The sequence below is a fragment of the Pantherophis guttatus genome, chromosome 13 (assembly GCF_059756535.1).
Source record: "Pantherophis guttatus breed Tessera chromosome 13, ASM5975653v1, whole genome shotgun sequence".
NCBI classification, from domain to species: domain Eukaryota; kingdom Metazoa; phylum Chordata; class Lepidosauria; order Squamata; family Colubridae; genus Pantherophis; species Pantherophis guttatus.
In genome coordinates this window covers 17,898,477-17,916,160 of record NC_142075.1, presented here as the reverse complement: position 1 = coordinate 17,916,160, position 17,684 = coordinate 17,898,477, and the positions used below count along the sequence as shown (strand labels likewise).

The window sequence follows — 17,684 nt, the reverse complement described above, 5'->3', positions numbered from 1 at the left end:
ATCTATCTATCTATCTATCTATCTATCTATCTATCTATCTATCTATCTATCTATCTATCTATCCCTTAAATAGGATCCCTGTTTCCACACCATCTCACATGGCTGTATTATCTATCTATCCATCCATCCATCCATCCATCCATCCATCCATCCATCTATCTATCTATCTATCTCTTAGATAGGATCCCTGCTTCCACACCATCTCACATGGCTGTATTCTCATCCGTTCCTTTTTCATTGTTTGTTCTAATTGTTCCATTACATTACTACTGTTACATTTGCACTTCTTCTCGCTTCTCTGTTTTTACTGTTGTAAGCTGTCCAGAGTAGCGAGATAGGGAGAAAATAAATTTAACAAAGTGCAACCAAAAACATAGTAAAAAGTCATATAGTGTTCATATATAGTGGATCTATAGTTCAGAATGGATCATTTGGGACCTTTGAATTTCAATACACCAAGGTGGAGAATTTGGGGTTTTTTTCCCCTCTGAAAATTCTCCCTTCATTTCTTCTTCTTGTGCCATATCCGTCATTGGACGTTGGCGATCATGTTGGCAATCCTATTTTTGTCAACAGCCGCATGAAAAAGTGCTGCTGAGTTTTGTCCAAACCAGTCCCTTAGGTTTTGAAGCCATGATGTCCTTCTTCTGCCTGGACCTCGTTTGCCTTCAATCTTTTCCTGGAGGATTAAGTGAAGGATGCCGTATTTTTCTGAGTGTCATGTCACATGTCTGAAATATTCTAACTTTCGCTTTTTAATGGCTTTGATGGTTTCCCTTGGCTTTCCCAGGCGGCTTATCACCTCCTCATTTCTGATTTTGTTAACCCAGTTTATACTCTCCTTTCATAGCATTGTTTAATTGGGAGAAATGATTTGAATCAGAAATTTTCCTCCTTTGGTTGATGAGTTATTTTGTAAGGATCAGAGAACATTGTAAATGTTCATCAAACAAGAACACCAGAGCTACACATCATGCTGATAAGTAGACCATGATCAATTTGATTTCACTCTGATTTTTTTTTAAAAAAAGAAACCTTAGCTATCAGCACCTAAACGTTAAAAAAAAAAAACACCTCTATACTATTTGCCCATAAATACCAAGTTAATGGAAAAGTCTATGAGGAGTGGAAATTTTCATTTTAACCACCCTTTACAGTTTGAAAGTTCAGACACAGTAACTGGATGATGTACAATGAGTAGCAGATGAAGGCCAAAGTCAGATGTCCCCAAGCTGCTTTTCAAAACAGAACTGGACTTTCTAGGTTTTTGTTTTTGTTTTTTGAAAACATTTCGCTTCTCATCCAAGAAGCTTCTTCAATGAAGACGCTTCTTGGATGTGAATCAAAACATCTTCAAGGAAACCCAATGGTGCTTTTTCAAGAGGCAACTGAGCTTTCTGGTTTTTCTTTGAAGACGTTACTGGACTTTCTGGTTTTTCTTTGAAGACGTTTCACTTCTCATCCAAGAAGCTTCTTCAATGAAGTGGACTGAAGAAGCTGTCAAGTTTCGAGGTCGTCTCAAATAAATTGCATTTCAAACAAAGTCTTTGAAGAAAAACTCCTATTTATTAAGCACGACATTCTAACCTGACTCCAAACGAAGCCAACACTGACTTCCAGCCCCAAAACCCTCCCTTTCCGTTCCCCACTCCCCTGCACTCATTGGCCATCTTCCAAGTCATTCTACCCCTAATCTACTCCAGCTCAAAGGAATTCCCCCCCCTCCCATCTCATCTCCTGGGGGATATTATCTCCAGGGAAAATAAGTAGGTGAAAAGTCAAACGTCCCTTTCCAGACTCCTTCGCTTCTCCTTCTTATGTCAGCACTAGAGTAAATGCAGGTTGAAGTGCTGACAGAAGCTTCTTGGATGAGAAGCAAAACATCTTCAAAGAAAAACCAGAAAGTCTAGTTGCCTCTTGAAAAAGCACCTTTGGGACAACCATGGATGACTAAGAATCTCCATAGACACAAAGTCCAGATCTTTTATTTCACCCAGGACATTTGCAGCAGTCCAAATAGGTCCCCAAGAATTGCTTTAACTACTAGTGTCAACTCACAAAGCATCCCTGGCCTGCTCTCGAGTTGCCATAGGCAAGGGGGGATGGGAAACCGACAAAGCAGCATGGCAGCCACAGACAGGAGCACATTCCAGACATATCTTTCTCAAGGCTGTCTCCCAGGGTTACCGACAGCGGCCAGAGGGGAGTGGTCTCTACAACCCGCGAAATTGCTCCGTTGGCGAATGTGATTGATGACACACTCTGGGGGGAGGGGGAAACAGGGTCATGATTAGGGTCGTAAATTACGTGGGGTCAGAGTTGGCTTCATTTGGGTACCTGCCGACATGGAGCTCCTAATAAATAACTGGATTTCTTTTGAAGCTTGGCTCGAGGCTCATGATTTAATTACGGCATTCATCGGAACCCTGATAACTAGGCCACTCCGGAAATTGGGTAGTGGGTTCAAACCCAATCTGAGGGTTATCCCAAGTCAACAGTTGGCTTCATGAAGTCTAATTTTGTTCTTTGTTTAGCTGTCCACAAGGACTCCTTGACTGTGGCAACATCAAAATAAGCCGATACGCCTGTCTATTATAGGAATATTGTTTTTTTCTTGGCAACGGCACAGAAGGCAGAAACCCAGCTATTCTTCTCCTAAATTCCTGGAAGGAAGACAGCCTGGGAGGAAAAGAATGGAAGCAGGAAAACAACATCCATTGGATCCAGCATCGGTCAAACGCTGCCAGTACCTCTGCCAGGATTCAAGCTAACACAGCTCGGCTGCATTCAGGATTGGAACATCAGAATCCAACTTAGAGGGGGACGAAGCTTCACTATCAAGTTCTGCATGGGAATACAGGTTAGACAGTCCTTGGTTTACAAATCCAAAACTTCTGTTGCTAAGCAAGACAGCGGTTAGGTCAATTTTGTCCCCTTTTTAGAATCTTTCTTGCCACCGTTGGTAAGCGAATCCCTGCAGCTGTTAAACGAGTAACGCGGTTCTTTAAATGCAGCTGGCTTCCCCATTGACCTCCCCATCAGGAGGTCAAAAAAGGGGAATCACAGGAGCCCGGGCCACTGCAACCGTCATAAATACGAGTCGGTTGCCAAGGGACTGGATTTTGATCACGTCACCACAGGGATGCTGCAATGTAAAACAGTCATAAGTCATTTTTTTTCCCCAGTGCCGTTTAACTTTAGTCACCAAACAAACCGTTGGAAGAAAAATCCATTTGGTTCAGTTCCAAGCAGGTGTGGGCTTCAAAAAAATTAGCAAGGGGTTCTCTGCCCGGTTGCTGGGTAGGCATGACCACGGTGGGCATGGCCTAATCGGCCTCCTGCACCATAGGCAAGGGGCCCCTTTTTGCCCTCCACAGGCTCTGGAGGCTTTCCTTGAGCCTCTGGGAGGGCGAAAACGGCCTCCCCAGGCTCTGGAGGCCCTCTGGGCCCATTTCTGGCCTTCCTGAACTTCCGGTAGGCCTGTTTTTCACCCTCCCCAACCCTCTGCACGCACCCTGCATTTACCTGCATCCAAAACGGGCCACATGGGGACTCCGGGGAGGGGAGGGGAGGGGTGGGGGGGCCAGCCAGGAGTGGGATTTGGGGATTCTCCAAACTGCACAGAATCTTAGCTAGAGGTTCTCCCGAACCCCCAGCAGCTTGGTTCCAAGCTGGAAGGAAAACACTGGAAACAACATGGAGGCTGATTGGAAAAACCAAGAGCCTTGGTAGTACAGTGGTCTAAAGCACCCTGTTATTAACACAGCTGCCTGCAATTACTGCAGGTTAGAATCTCGCCAGGCTCAAGGTTGACTCAGCCTTCCATCCTTTCTAAGGTAGGTAAATTGAGGACCCAGTTTGTGGGGGCAATAAGCTGACTTTGTATAAATATACAAAAGGATGAAGGCTATTGCTTAGCGCATTGTAAGCCGCCCTGAGTCTCCGGAGAAGGGCGGCATATAAATCAAATTAAAAAAAAAAAAAAAAGATGTATTGAACAGAACCACAAAGGCAGCGCGCAGTTCTGGGTCAGCTGAACAAAATGGTCAGCTGAGTGGATGGATCTTTATAAGTTTCTGCGACTTTGAAGTTTGAGCTGTTCAGGGAGTGGTGCAGTGAAGGGACTTGTGTTCTGCAAGGGTGTTGGGCAATTCCTATTGTGGCTAATGGCTTTCGTCCTGTGTTGGATCTTGGATGAGGGGGTTGCTTGTTCTAATCCTACCATTCTGCCTTTGTTAGCTGTCAAACTTCGCTGCGAGGGCTTTCTTGAAATATCCTGTCTTGAATCTGCCTTTCTAAAAGCTGGCTTCCTCCGTTTCTGCTTGGGGGCAGGGAGACTGGGGCTGGTTTCTGCCTCCCTTTTTCCCCATTTTTCCTTTAGGGAAATATATAATATTCTGTTTTCATTAAGTTTTCATTCACTTAGTTTTCATTGTGAAAACTAAGATCATGGCATCCATCCCTCTTAATTCCTGGCAAATAGATGGGGAAGAAATGGAGGTAGTGACAGATTTTATTTTCCTGGGTTCCAAGATCACGGCAGATGGGGACTGCAGCCAAGAAATTAAAAGACGCTTGTTCCTGGGGAGGAAAGCTATGGCAAGTCTAGACAGCATACTAAAAAGCAGAGACATCACCCTGCCAACAAAAGTGCGTATAGTCAAGACTATGGTTTTCCCAGTTGCAATGGATGGCTGTGAAAGTTGGACCATAAGGAAGTTTGAGCACCAAAGAATGGAGGCCTTTGAACTCTGGTGCTGGAGAAGACTCCTGCGAGTCCCTTGGACTGCAAGGCCATCCAACCGGTCAGTCCTAGAGGAGATCAACCCTGACTGCTCTTTAGAAGGCCAAATCCTGAAGATGAAACTCAAATATTTTGGCCACCTGATGAGAAGGAAGGACTCACTGGAGAAGAGCCTAATGCTGGGAACGATTGAGGGCAAAAGAAGAAAGGGACGAGAAGAAGAGAACGAGCGGGCTGGATGGAGTCACTGAAGCAGTCGGCGTGAGCTTAAATGGACTCCAGAAGATGGTAGAGGACAGGAAGGCCTGGAGGAACGCTGTCCATGGGTTCTCGATGGGTCGGACACGACTTCGCAACTAACAACAACAATAATATTCTGCCTTTTTTTAAATATTTCCCAAAATATTTCATTCTTACGGGTGGATGGAGGGTGGGGGTGGCTTCCCACAAAACTGTTGTAAGTCGAGGACTACCTGTAAGGAATCCCCAGGTGGCTTCAAAAGCCAGCTCGACCACTCCCAGCACTGGGGAGGGGGAGTAATCCGAGCCCCTTGGACCCTCCCTAGTAACCCCGGGTGACTCCCTGCCAAAGCCCCCTCCCTCCCCGCACCTTCCCGGCTTGGCAACCCCCAATACAAGGCGGAGCTCCCTCGGGCCGGTTCGAGACCCCGCACACAATCAATGAAATCAATAAGATCGAGCGATCCCTTCCGAGGGGTTCCCGAGGGAAGCAGGCAGGAAGCCGAGGAGTCTCCCCGGGGTTGGGGCTGGCTGGCATCTGGCTTTCAGACCAAGGAACCATCCGGCCAGGCCAGCCGCCTCCGCTGCAGAGAATTTGGGAATGCCTCGCACGTAGAGCCTTCGGCAGGAACTTTCCACGCGCTTTCGGGGCGCGAACCTGGATAATTTTGGGAAGGAGGCTGGGGGTCTCGCCTTCACCTCGACCCCCCCCACACACACACACCCCACCCTCCTCCATCACCACCTCCACGCTGCGGCGTCCCCCCACCCCACCCCCCAATCCAGACCCCGCTTTTTGCCTTGGACCGAGCTGGAGACCCCCACCCTGAAGACAGACAGGTGGGACCCGGCGGAAGGCGCGCCCAATAGCAGCCGTGGGAGCCCAGCCTCTCGGGAGAAGAAGGAGGGGAGGGGAGGGGGAAAGGAGAGAGAAGATGAGCCCCGAAGATGGTCTGGCGGCTGGGCGGGGGTGAGCGGAGAGCCGGGCTTTGCTGACAGGTCGCAGCCGGGTCGACTTGAAGACCTTGAAACTTCGACCGTGGTGGGATCGAGCAGGCGACGGTGCCCTGCGCTCAGGATGTCTGGCTGGAACCGGGGTGAGTGGGCTGGGGGTGGGTGGAGGGGGGGTTAGAAGGAGAGAGGAAGGGGCTGGAGAGCCTGATGGGCCAGGAAGAGGAAGGGTGGTGGGTCGGCTTGGGGTCGCACATCGGAGCCCTGCTCCAAGCAACAGGATGTCCCGACTTTGCTTTGTGGGTTTTTTGGGGACTGCTAATCCAGGATCGTGGCTATTTGCATCGTTTGCTCTGCCTCTGTCTGGTTATGACCAGGTAAGATCTGGCAGCGGAGTCCTGAAGAAGGGAGAGGGGGGGAGAGAAAGGATCCGTTTACCATTAAGCAGATCCCAATGCTGGGGGTGGGGTGAGGGGGGGGGGTAGCGTAGCGCATGTAAATATTTGCCATTTATAATGCCAGCTGCCGGAGTTACCGTTACCCCGCCCGATCCAGAGAGATTTAACCACCCGTCGCCTCGCCGGGGGTTACTGGAAAACAGATCCGGTTGGTTTCCATGAGGCTTCCCCAGGTGGATGCGGTGACAACTGCAGCATTTGTGAGAGAGTCGTTATCCCAAGAGGGAATCGGGTTGAAGTGGGAATCAACAATTGGTTTGTTTTTTCTTTGTGTTTTTTTCCTGCCTTTGCACAGCTTGTTGTGGTGATATGGCATCCATCAGTCTGTTCGTAAGCAGCCTATTTAGGCTGAAGTCCAGGCTGGGTACAAAGATATGGTTTTAAGGGCATGCATAGCCATCTCCAAGAATACTGGGCAAAACCAGGGATGAAATCCAGCAGGTTCTGAAGAACCGGTAGCGGAAATTTTGAGTAGTACGGAAAACTGGCAAATACCACCTCTGGCTGGCCCCAGAGTGGGATGGGAATGGAGATTTTGCAATATCCTTCCCCCAGGAGTGAGGTGGGAATGGAGATTTTGCAGTATCCTTCCTCTGGAGTGGGGTGGGAATGGAGATTTTGCAGTATCCTTCCCCTGCCATGCCCACCAAGCCACACCCACAGAACCGGTAATAATAAAATTTGGATTTCACCACTGGGCAAAACAATTCATGAAATTAAAAGTTCAGGAATTGCTACCTGTTAATATACGGTTTTCTATGGCCTTTTGAACAAACCCAGCAGTTGGCATTGGGTTGGCCTTGTCTGGGCTCAGAAGCTAAGCAGGATCAGGCTTGGTTAGTATCTTGGAAGGGAGACACCCCCCCCCCCAAATTCTAGGACTGTAACTAGATTGAGGATCCTGAGAGGTGGCCATATCAAATCATTTGGATAACGGTGTGCTGAAAACAACACAAATGTTGCCTGATTGGAAATGTCCAGGGACTCAAAGGAGACTTCCTTAGAACATGCAACACAATAGCCATTTAGTGGATTTCCTTGAAGACACATTGGCGATTTACAGGGTTAACAACAGGAAACACAACAGAGAAGGTAGTCGGTGTTGGATTTTAACTCTCTGAAGAAGAGAAACAATGCTAATTCAATTCCACTCAATGGGTGGAGAATTGTGGTTCCTTTCTTGCTGTAAAGCAAAACATCATTTCTATGTTAGCATCTGAGTTGTGGCAAATATTGCATTTCCCCAGCACTCCAGTGGCAGCCTGCTATTGGGGAAAACGTGATTTGCTCACCAGGAAGTGTCTTGCTTGGACTGTCTGGAATCGTGGTTAAGAATCCTAACTGCCTGGTTGTGTCCATGCTCGGGCTTTACAAAGTTGTGTAATTCCCACCGTATTTAGTGAGGTTCATATCCCAACTAACCAGGCTGGGCCCTTCGGTCTTAAAAGTGGGCTTTGTGTGCATCGCAGCACAGTAGCTCTGTATTTTTCGATTTAAGGAGACTATGAGTTCTTAGGCATGAAAGCCAATAGGGTAACTTTGGGCCAGTTGCTCTCTCTGTCCAATGCACTTCACAGGGCTGTTGTGGGGGAAATAGGAGGCAGGAGTAGGTATGTTCATCACTTTCAGAGCAAGAGAGAATGGGGCAGAGAGAGAGAGAGGGAGAAAGAGAGAGAGTGAGGAAGAGAGAGAGAGAGTGAGGGGGGTTGTCAGATGGGTGGGTGGGTGGGTGGGTGGATGGATGGATGGATGGATGAGTGGTGTAGTGGCCTACAGGTGGAGCTTTCACCTCACAATCAGGAGTCTGTGAGTTCAATCCTAGGTAGAGGCAGATATTTCTCTCTTTGGGCAGATTGAGAATATATCTGCTGAATATAACTCCGCATTGGTGACAGGAAGGGCATCCGGCCAGTAAATACTCAATTCCGTTCATAACTTCGTTATGGGTTGTTAAAAGGAGATTATGATAGAGAGATTTTATTTATTTATTTATTTATTTATTTATTTATTGGTTCGATTTATATGCCGCCCTTCTCCGGAGACTCAGGGCAGCTTACAATGCGTTAAGCAATAGCCTTCATACTTTTGTACATACCTGCTTAGTAGGGCTTTCGCCCCCCCCCCCAGCGGTGTTCTTTTTTATACAAAATCAGTTTATTGCCCCCACAAACTGGGTCCTCATTTTACCTACCTCGAAAGGATGGAAGGCTGAGTCAACCTTGAACCTGGTGAGATTTGAACTTGCAGTAATTGCAGGCAGCTGGTACTATTTAACAGCACTTTAGTCTGCTGTGCCACCAAGGCTCTTACAGATAGATAGATAGATAGATAGATAGATAGATAGATAGATAGATAGATAGATAGATGAGAGAGATTATATTTTTCAAGAAAGTTAAAGGGTGGCATAAAAATCTGATAATAAGCGTATTAAAAATTGCCTTTTAAAAAGTAATAGGACTACACTATCCCATCCAATTCCATTAATTTATGAATAAGGAATAAGATGCAGCATTTTTCCTCATGTATTCCTCTTTTCACTAATGAACCACTGAAATCTTTACCAAGCCTGGAAAGGAACATAATGTAATGTTATATGTTGTCATGGCATGTCCTAGAATAATAATAAGGCTAAAGAATTGAAATCCTTGACTTGATGGCTGAACTCCAATTTTCATCCGTTCAGTGCTTCCGTTAAAGGGGAAAAAAAAAGTGTGCGCGCATGTTTTGTTCTGTTAAATGTCCAGAGTTGTTTTTTTTAATCGTGCCATAATATACAAATGAACTGGAGCAAGAAGTACAGGCTGCTTTTGACCTTCACGGCCACACAATTTCATTTCGAAACCACTCTTCCAAACTCCAGTAATGATGAAATATGAGACAAGTCAGGATGAAATACTTCCATATCTTTTAAAACTTGCTCCTTCTCTTTCAGGAAAAGGAAATTGTGGGATTAGTTTATGGTAGGGGAAAAGTCCATGATTGGATACTACTTCCAACGTTTGTTTTTTAAAAAAATAAAGGAAATCTAATTATTAAGCGGTAAACTGAACGAGATGACAGTGGAGCAACAGGTGAAACTCTGAGCTTGAGTAATAATGTCTGGTCAGAAGAGATGAAGAACTTCTAAAAGTCCTCCTCCAAAGTCAGTGGTGTGTGGGTGTGTGGGTGTTAGTTTGTGTTGCCAACACACAGAATCCCTGACCATTGACCATGTGGAAAAGAGCAGCAATCCGTCAGCAAAACATTTATGTCTAGCTCAGGGATCGGCAACCCGCAGCTCTGGAGCCACATGTGGCTCTTTCATCCCTCTACTGCAGCTCCCTGTTGCTGGTCAGCTCCACAATTGATAGGACTTTTGGTTAGAACAGGTAGAGGAAAAAGGATGCTACGCTAGGAGGAGACTCTATGGTGGGGGAACTGGACTTGTGGTCAGCTCCAGAACTGAACGGGGGGCTTCCGGTTAGGACCTTTGTGGCTCTTTGAGTGTTTAAGGTTGCCGACCCCTGGTCTAATTTCTTTGAACCTCTTATTCTAACCTCTCAAGACAATAACACAGTTAACCATAAACTGATGACCAAGGGATGTTGGGAACTTCTTCTTCTTCTTCTTGTGCCATATCCATCATCGGATGTTGGCGATCATGTTGACGATCCTATTTTTATCAACAGCCACACGAAAAAGTGCTGCTGAGTTTTGTCCAAACCAGTCCCTTAGATTTTGAAGCCATGATCTTCTTCTTCCTTGTTTGTCTTCAATTTTTCCCTGGAGGATTAAGTGAAGTATTTTGTAGTTTTGGGTTTATCATGCTTCTAGCAGACCGGGAGATTCTTACCACCCTTTCCCCATTTAAGGGGTGCCCATACTCGGGGGCACTGTTAGGTTTTGCTGCCATTAAGATGATTTTCCTGGGAAATATATAGTAAACACAGATTGGGTTTTTTTTATGCTTGCTTATGATTTTTCAGAGGAAAAAAAACACCACTGTGGAAAACAGTGTCTTGATATTTGGACTGGGTTATCCCTATTATTATTATTATTATTATTATTATTATTATTATTATTATTATTATTATTATTATTATTATTATTATTTGCTTTAATTTATATGCCGCCCTTCTCCGGAGACTCAGGGCGGCTTACAATGCGTTAAGCAATAGCCTTCATACTTTTTGTATATTTATACAAAGTCAGCTTATTGCCCCCCACAATCTGGGTCCTCATTTCACCTACCTTTGAAAGGATGGAAGGCTGAGTCAACCTTGAGCCTGGTGAGATTTGAACTTGCAGTAATTGCAAGCAGCAGATGTTAATAACAGTGCTTAGTCCACTGTTAACTAAACAGTGCTTAGTCCACTGTTAATCATCTTGAGAAAGGAATGCAGCTAAAAAGGAAAATTCGGAACCAATGAAGGCAGGCGAAAGACACAGGGAATCCGAGAAGGTCCATCTGCAAATTGGCTGTGAAAAATATACAGCAGATGGCAGCCGGAAATTTTCCCAGCATATCCTGCCATCTCGGAATTGACAGCTTGCTGAATCCCCTTGGGTCATATAAGCCTGGCCACTGTAGGTTTGAAGCTACGGTACTTGAAAGGCAGAAGGAAGAAAAACATGTCAGCTGAAAGGTTTATATCAGTACATCCCAACCTTAACAACTTTAAGGTATGTGGACTTCAACTCCCACAATTTCCCAGCCAGCCATGAGAATTCTGGGAGTTGAAGTCCGCATATCTTAAAAAGTTGTCAAGGTTGGAAAATACTGGTTAGAAGAATAGCAGAAAGAAAGGTGTGAAGTGGGGTGAGGTGAGGTGAGGTGAGGTGAGGAGAGGAGAGGAGAGGAGAGGAAAGGAAAGGAAAGGAAAGGAAAGAAGGAAAGGAAAGGAAAGGAAAGGAAAGGAAAGGAAAGGAAAGGAAAGGAAAGGAAAGGAAAGGAAAGAAGGAAAGGAAGGGAAGCACACAGAGGAGAGAAAGAGAGAAAAGGGAAACAATGAGAAAGAAGACAGGAGGAGAGGAGAAGAGAAAAGGGAAGAGAAGGAAAGGAAAGGACTCAGGTATGTGGGTTGAATATAATGATAAAGTCATAAACAGTTGCTTGATTTTGTACATGGAATTCTTATCTGGAATTCAGCTCAGTACTTAAAGAATGCCATCCTAACCCAAAAGTCTCACAATTTCTTTTTCTTTTTCTTTTTTATGTCTCTACAGCTGTTCAAACTTCAGAAAACTCTGGAATTGTGCCTTACGTGAATGCATCAGGTAGCATTTATTATATCAACATATAGAGTCACCTTAATCACTGCATTTAACTGGGACTCCTAGCTCATCAGCTAAAAACAAATACACCATTCCTTTCAGTTCTTGAAGGAAGGATTATTAAGAAAAAAATGAGGAGAAGGAGGAGGAGGAGGATTTTTTGACATGAATCAGTTGGATTGAGCTCCATTCGGGATGAAATGAAGAATAAAGCAGGAATGCAGGGGGGAAAAGAAAGCAGGAACGCGGAGCAAACCTTGAGGAAGGAATCCAGTAGAGGATTTAAATTAGCAAAATTATTGCATGAATGAAATTGTTGTAGGAATGAAGGCAGCTCATAATAAGCTGCCACCAATAGATCAAGTTTACTCCAAAGCTGGGTCTCAATCAGTGCTAAAGTGCCAAATTCCATCACCGCAGCTGTCATAAGTTAATCATGTGTTATGCCATTTTGTATTAGCATTTATATGCAATTTTGATATAGGAAATGAATAGGGTAGTTGGTAAGACAGAGGCGCCTCGGTTGCCACACAAGAAATGGAAACCAATATATCTGGGAGGCACCTGAGGGAGGGTAAATTAAGAGGAGATATGTCAGCTTCCTTCAGACATGTTGGAGTGCAGGATTTGAACAAATGGGTGGAAAATGCAGAGTTGCTGCCACATGGGGGAAGGCAAGATGGGCTCGGAGATATAATGGGTCCTCAGATACCTTCCTTGGTGTGTCCTGGATTCCTCTGACATGTTTAAAAAAAAAATTGGAAGCTGGTATACTGCAAAATAAAGCACCCGTCTCTAGCTTCATATTTATTTCCCAGAATGCCTTTGGGCCACATCAAGAACTCAGAAGAGTCAAGAGAAGGCATCCAGGAGAGGTTGCTATGTCTGAGGGATGTTGAGATGTCCAATTTTAGACATCTTGGTAGCCATTTTTTAACCCATCTGCATCATCCGCTCAAAAAATCTAACATTTGGGCCACATCAAGAAGTCATAATGGTCAAGAGAAGACACCCTGGAGAGGTTGCTGTGTCTGAGGGATGTTGAGATGTCTGATTGTAGACATCTTGGTAGCCATTTTTTAACCCATTCATGTCACCATCTCAAAAACTAATGTTTGGGCCACACCAAGAACTCATAAGGGTCAAGGGAAGGCATCCTGGAGAGGTTGCTGTGTCTGATGAATGTTGAGATGTCCGATTGTAGACCTCTTGGCAGCCATTTTGTAAACCCATCCATGTCACCCTCTCATAAATCCAACCTGAGGAGACCATCGAATCCCCTCAAAACTGGCCTGTCCCTCCTATCCTTGGATGCTGGGTGGGAGTGGCTAGACATCTGAGACCCCTTCCTCAGATCCAAAACAGTCTCTATTCTCTCGTTGTTGTTGTTGTTGTGTTTTGTACAGAGGAAGCGCGAATCCTGAATCAGCAGAATGTGAAGCCCAGAGATGAGCAGTAGCTACTGCAACAACGTGTCAGTGACCATGAGCGTCAATGAGGTGTCCAGTTTCCCGCTGACCCTGGAGCAGAAAACCGGTTTCGCCTTTGTGGGGATCCTGTGTGTCTTTCTGGGACTTTTGATCATCAGATGCTTCAAAATCTTATTGGATCCCTACAGCAGTATGCCTTCCTCCACCTGGGAGGGCGAAGTCGAAGGCCTCGATAAAGGGACATTTGAATATGCTCTTGCATGAAGCAAAATCCTCAAAACGTGTCCTGCCTTAATTCCGATATTTTTTTTTTTCCTGAAGCGGTGGAATTCGAAACATTTGTAATTGACAGCCATGTTTGTGGCGGTAGCCTTTTTTTGGTTAAATAAAGCTTTATGGCAGACTCAATGAAACCATTTACATCATTAGATGTGGGGGTTTTTTTTGACTGGGAGATGTTTCGGGGGTCTTCATTTGGAGAAGAGAATAGAATAGAATAGAATAGAATAGAATAGAATAGAATAGAATAGAATAGAATAGAATAGAATAGAATAGAATAGAATAGAATAGAATAGAATAGAATTCTTTATTGGCCAAATGTGATTGGACACACAAGGAATTTGTCTTTGGAAATATTCTATACATGGCATATTGAGATATTAACTGGAATTAATTTGGCTTAAGTTTAATTTTAAATCTTTAAATCTAGATTTGACCTTACTTTGACCTTACTTGACCTTACTTTGTGGAACGCAACCAAAACACAAAAGTCAAAGGTCCCTCAGGCCCCTTGATCTGAAAAAGAGTAGGGGAGACATGATAGCAGTGTTCCAATATCTGAGCAGCTGCCACAAAGAAGAGGGAGTCAAACTATTCTCCAAAGCACCTGAAGGCAGGACAAGAAGCAATGGGTGGGAACTAATCAAGGAGAGAAGCAACCTAGAACTAAGGAGAAATTTCCTGACAGTGAGAACAATTAATCAGTAGAACAACTTGCCTCCAGAAGTTGTAAATGCTTCAACACTGGAAGTTTTTAAGAAGATGTTGGATAACCGTTTGTCTGAAGTGATGCAGGGTTTCCTGCCTAAGCAGGGGGTTGGACTAGAAGACCTCCGAAGTCCCTTCCAACTCTGTGATTCTATTCTATTCTATTCTATTCTATTCTATTCTATTCTATTCTATTCTATTCTATTCTATTCTATCCTCTTTGCTTATAACATCACAACAGGAACACACAAACCCTTTCGAAGAAATCCTAACAGAACACAAAGAAGCATAACATACCGTATATAGAAGGACAGGTAGTCCACGATTTTTGACAGTCCATTTTGTGAGCGTTCAAACATTTAACATCAATGAAAAAAGCGACTTATGACTGTTTTTCACACTTATGACCGTTGCAAGCATCCCCATGGTCATGTGACCAGAATTCAGACGCTTGGCAACAACTGGTTCATATTTATGACGGTTGCAGTGTCTTGCAGTGATTCACTGAACAACTGTGGCACTGTGGAAAGGTCACAAAATGAGGCAAAACTCGCCTAACTCAGGGGTGTAGTTCGGAGAATCGGCAAATACCACCTCTGGCTGGCCCCAGAGTGGGGTGGAAATGGAGTTTTTGTAGTATCCTTCCCATGCCATGCCCACCAAACCACACCCACCAAGCCATACCACACCCACCAAGCCACACCACGCCCACCAAGCGAAGCCCACAGAACCGATAGTAAAAAAATGTGAATTCCACCACTGGCCTAACTGATGTGTCGCCTAGCATCAGAAATTTTGGGCTCGTTTGTGGGCTCGTACGTCAAGGACAACCTGTACCTGTTTTAGAATCATTAAAAACAGACGTAACTTCAAGGTCACCTCTCTGCTCACAGATAGGAGGGGCAGAAGTGCCAAAACTGCTTTGGACAGCTCTTCTACTCCATTTTAAGAACGGTTGGAACCAACCACCATTTCATTTTAATACTGTTAACTTTCATTAAAGTGTGCTCTAAGAACTATTCAGATAAGGCCAATCAGCTCAGACAGATCGCTCCTCATCTCTATAATTTAATATTGCGCTGTTTGCTTTATAATCTAGACAGATGACAACTGAGGGAATTTGTGATTCTGTCGGCTAAATGAAATGCCACTCAAATCGTACCAGAATTTTACAAGGAAAGCCAAGAGGAACATATAGTACAAAAATAGGCTCAGATGAAGCCAGAAATAGGGATAGAATGCAGCACAGTACTGTTTTAAAAGCACATGCAAAATGTATGTCCATTTTTGTGCTTATTCCTACAAATACTTCGATGTCTGAATGGGATTTTAGTAATACATGCGTTTTACAAGCAGCTTCTTTTTTTTTTTTTTTTTTTTTTTAAATTTGATTTATATGCCGCCCTTCTCCGAAGACTCAGGGCGGCTTACAATGTGCTCAGCAATAGCCTTCATCCTTTTGTATATTTATACAAAGTCAGCTTATTGCCCCCACAAACTGGGTCCTCATTTCACCTACCTTAGAAAGGATGGAAGGCTGAGTCAACCTTGAGCCTTGGCGAGATTCGAACCCTGCAGTAATTGCAGGCAGCTGGTCTTAAGCAGCTTAATAACAGGGTGCCTTAAACCCTAGTACTACCAAGGCTCTTGAATATGTTTTGTCTAATCTTTCACAACTATTGTAAACAACCTAGAATTTGAGGAGCTAGAAACATCTCTCTTTTTCTGGTAAATAATCGAATAAGAATGATTTTGTGTGGATGTTCCACTAGTTAAGTGCATTTTGTACACATTTTTTTTTTTAATGGAAGAACTATGTTTCAGGATTTGAATCCACGACATTTAGGTCAATTCACACATTATAATATAAGACAGAATTCTTTTATACAAAATGTGAGATGTCAGAGGAAAATTAAGCACCATCAAATGCAACAATCACATGTACATGAAACCTTGGAGCAACAGGAAAGAAATCCTTCTTCACTATCTATTTTCCAAATCCAACACAATAGTTATAATTCTTTGTGCATCTGCAAAGCCAAGCCTATCTAACTGTAAGGTAAAGGTAAAGGTTCCCCTTGCACATACGTGCTAGTCGTTCCCAACTCTAGGAGGCGGTACTCATCTCCATTTCAAAACCGAAGAGCCAGTGCTGTCCGAAGATGTCTCCGTGGTCATGTGGCCAGCATGACTAAACGCCAAAAGCGCACGGAACACTGTTACCTTCCCACAAAGGTGGTCCCTATTTTTCTACATTCCTTTTTTACGTGCTTTCGAACTGCTAGGTTGGCAGAAGCTGGGACAAGTAACGGGAGCTCACCCTGTTATGTGGCACTAGGGATTTGAACCGCTGACCTTTCAATCAACTAGCTCAGCATCTTAGCCACTGAGCCACTACAGTAACTAACTGTAGTGGTAAATTAACTGGCATAGGATTGCAGTGCAATTCTCTTTCCAATCGCTGATTTTAGATTTGACCTTGCATTTTTGCAATTCTAATAAAAGCCTATAAATATCTAGTATTGTCCCGATGGCCGAAGACATTGAAACAAACATAAAAAATAAATTTGATTCTGCTGCTTTTAAATGATTGTCATCGCCCTTCAAATATGTTTAACGTTTTATATTACATGATTTAAATGGTGCCTGACTGTCTAGATTTAAACTATTAATCGTATACTTGATCAAACAAATTTCAAATGAATAGCAATAATTGAGAGTCGAAATATGAAATATTTGCAATCATAATTATTTTGTCCTATTGTGGGGGCAAGGTTTGCTCTATTGCTGTCCATTTTTCATTTCATTTTTAAACAAGTGTGTATGGTCATCCATCTGTCAGAAGGAATTTAACATAAACCGAGCCTGGAGAATAATGACTACCAATAACCTTTCGTTGCTTCAAGGGTAAAAATAAAAATAAAATGTATTACCATGAATATTTAAGGACTTTTTCACACCACTGCATAAAAGTTATTTCAGTAGCGCATGACTGCTTGGGAATATGCTGTTGCTGTTTCATCTGTCATTTATAAACTTAAAACAGTAGCGGTTAAGATTTTGATGAGCATGTAAATGACTTTCATTAGATCCACTGACTTTCGGTAAGAGACCAATGCTAGATTGGACTCCTACCATTCAAGTATTAATGAGTTCATTACAAGCTAATATTTAACAGACTGAAATGTGTCCTCAGGGCTAGGGGTAACCAAGGTTTGTCTTCTGAATTCTAGGATTGGCTGATTTCCTTGCTAATTTATAGAGAGACCAATAGAATATGGTCCACAATGAAGGACGCTTAAATTTCACCCCCAAATAAGAAACGAAATTACTGCTTCGTTTAATAGAGCGCCAGAAGCAGCTAAAACTACCTTGGATATGGTAGCTGATTTTATACCTACTTTGAATATACTTCGAGACGAAGTGCTGCAGCAAACAGGCTCCCGAAAACACCCTTCCTGCCAATCGTTAGTTAAGAGGTAAGGTTTTTATGTATTTCATTTCCAGCTCAGATAACAAGTCGTTCCTCATTTATGTTTGAAAATCTGTTCCCTATTTTAAAAACAGCTCATCCGTAACAAATAAAACTTTTTTAATGGGAAGAACCAGACCACGTTTTCA

The 17,684-nt window shown here is 43.7% G+C and overlaps 1 protein-coding gene across 4 annotated transcripts; it reads left to right on the top strand.

Moving 5' to 3' along the window:
- The first annotated feature begins 2,720 nt into the window (after nt 1-2,720).
- On the top strand, nt 2,721-13,492 carry CTXN2 (cortexin 2). 4 transcript variants are annotated; one of them, XM_034434710.3, is made up of 3 exons: nt 2,721-2,860; nt 11,599-11,649; nt 13,053-13,492. In XM_034434710.3, the coding sequence occupies exon 3, from the start codon at nt 13,095-13,097 to the stop codon at nt 13,338-13,340; it is 246 nt and encodes an 81-aa protein (XP_034290601.1). In that variant the 5' UTR covers nt 2,721-2,860; nt 11,599-11,649; nt 13,053-13,094; the 3' UTR covers nt 13,341-13,492. The 4 variants fall into 4 exon arrangements, with proteins under 4 accessions (XP_034290601.1, XP_034290597.1, XP_087734429.1 ...); XM_034434706.3 differs by lacking the exon at nt 2,721-2,860 and adding an exon at nt 5,412-6,081; XM_087878303.1 differs by lacking the exon at nt 2,721-2,860 and adding an exon at nt 6,184-6,312.
- The last annotated feature ends 4,192 nt before the right edge of the window (nt 13,493-17,684 follow it).

Excerpts from the sequence above, each read along its gene's own strand:
- CTXN2 (XM_034434710.3), top strand. The coding sequence starts at position 13,095 with ATGAGCAGTAGCTACTGCAACAACGTGTCAGTGACCATGAGCGTCAAT.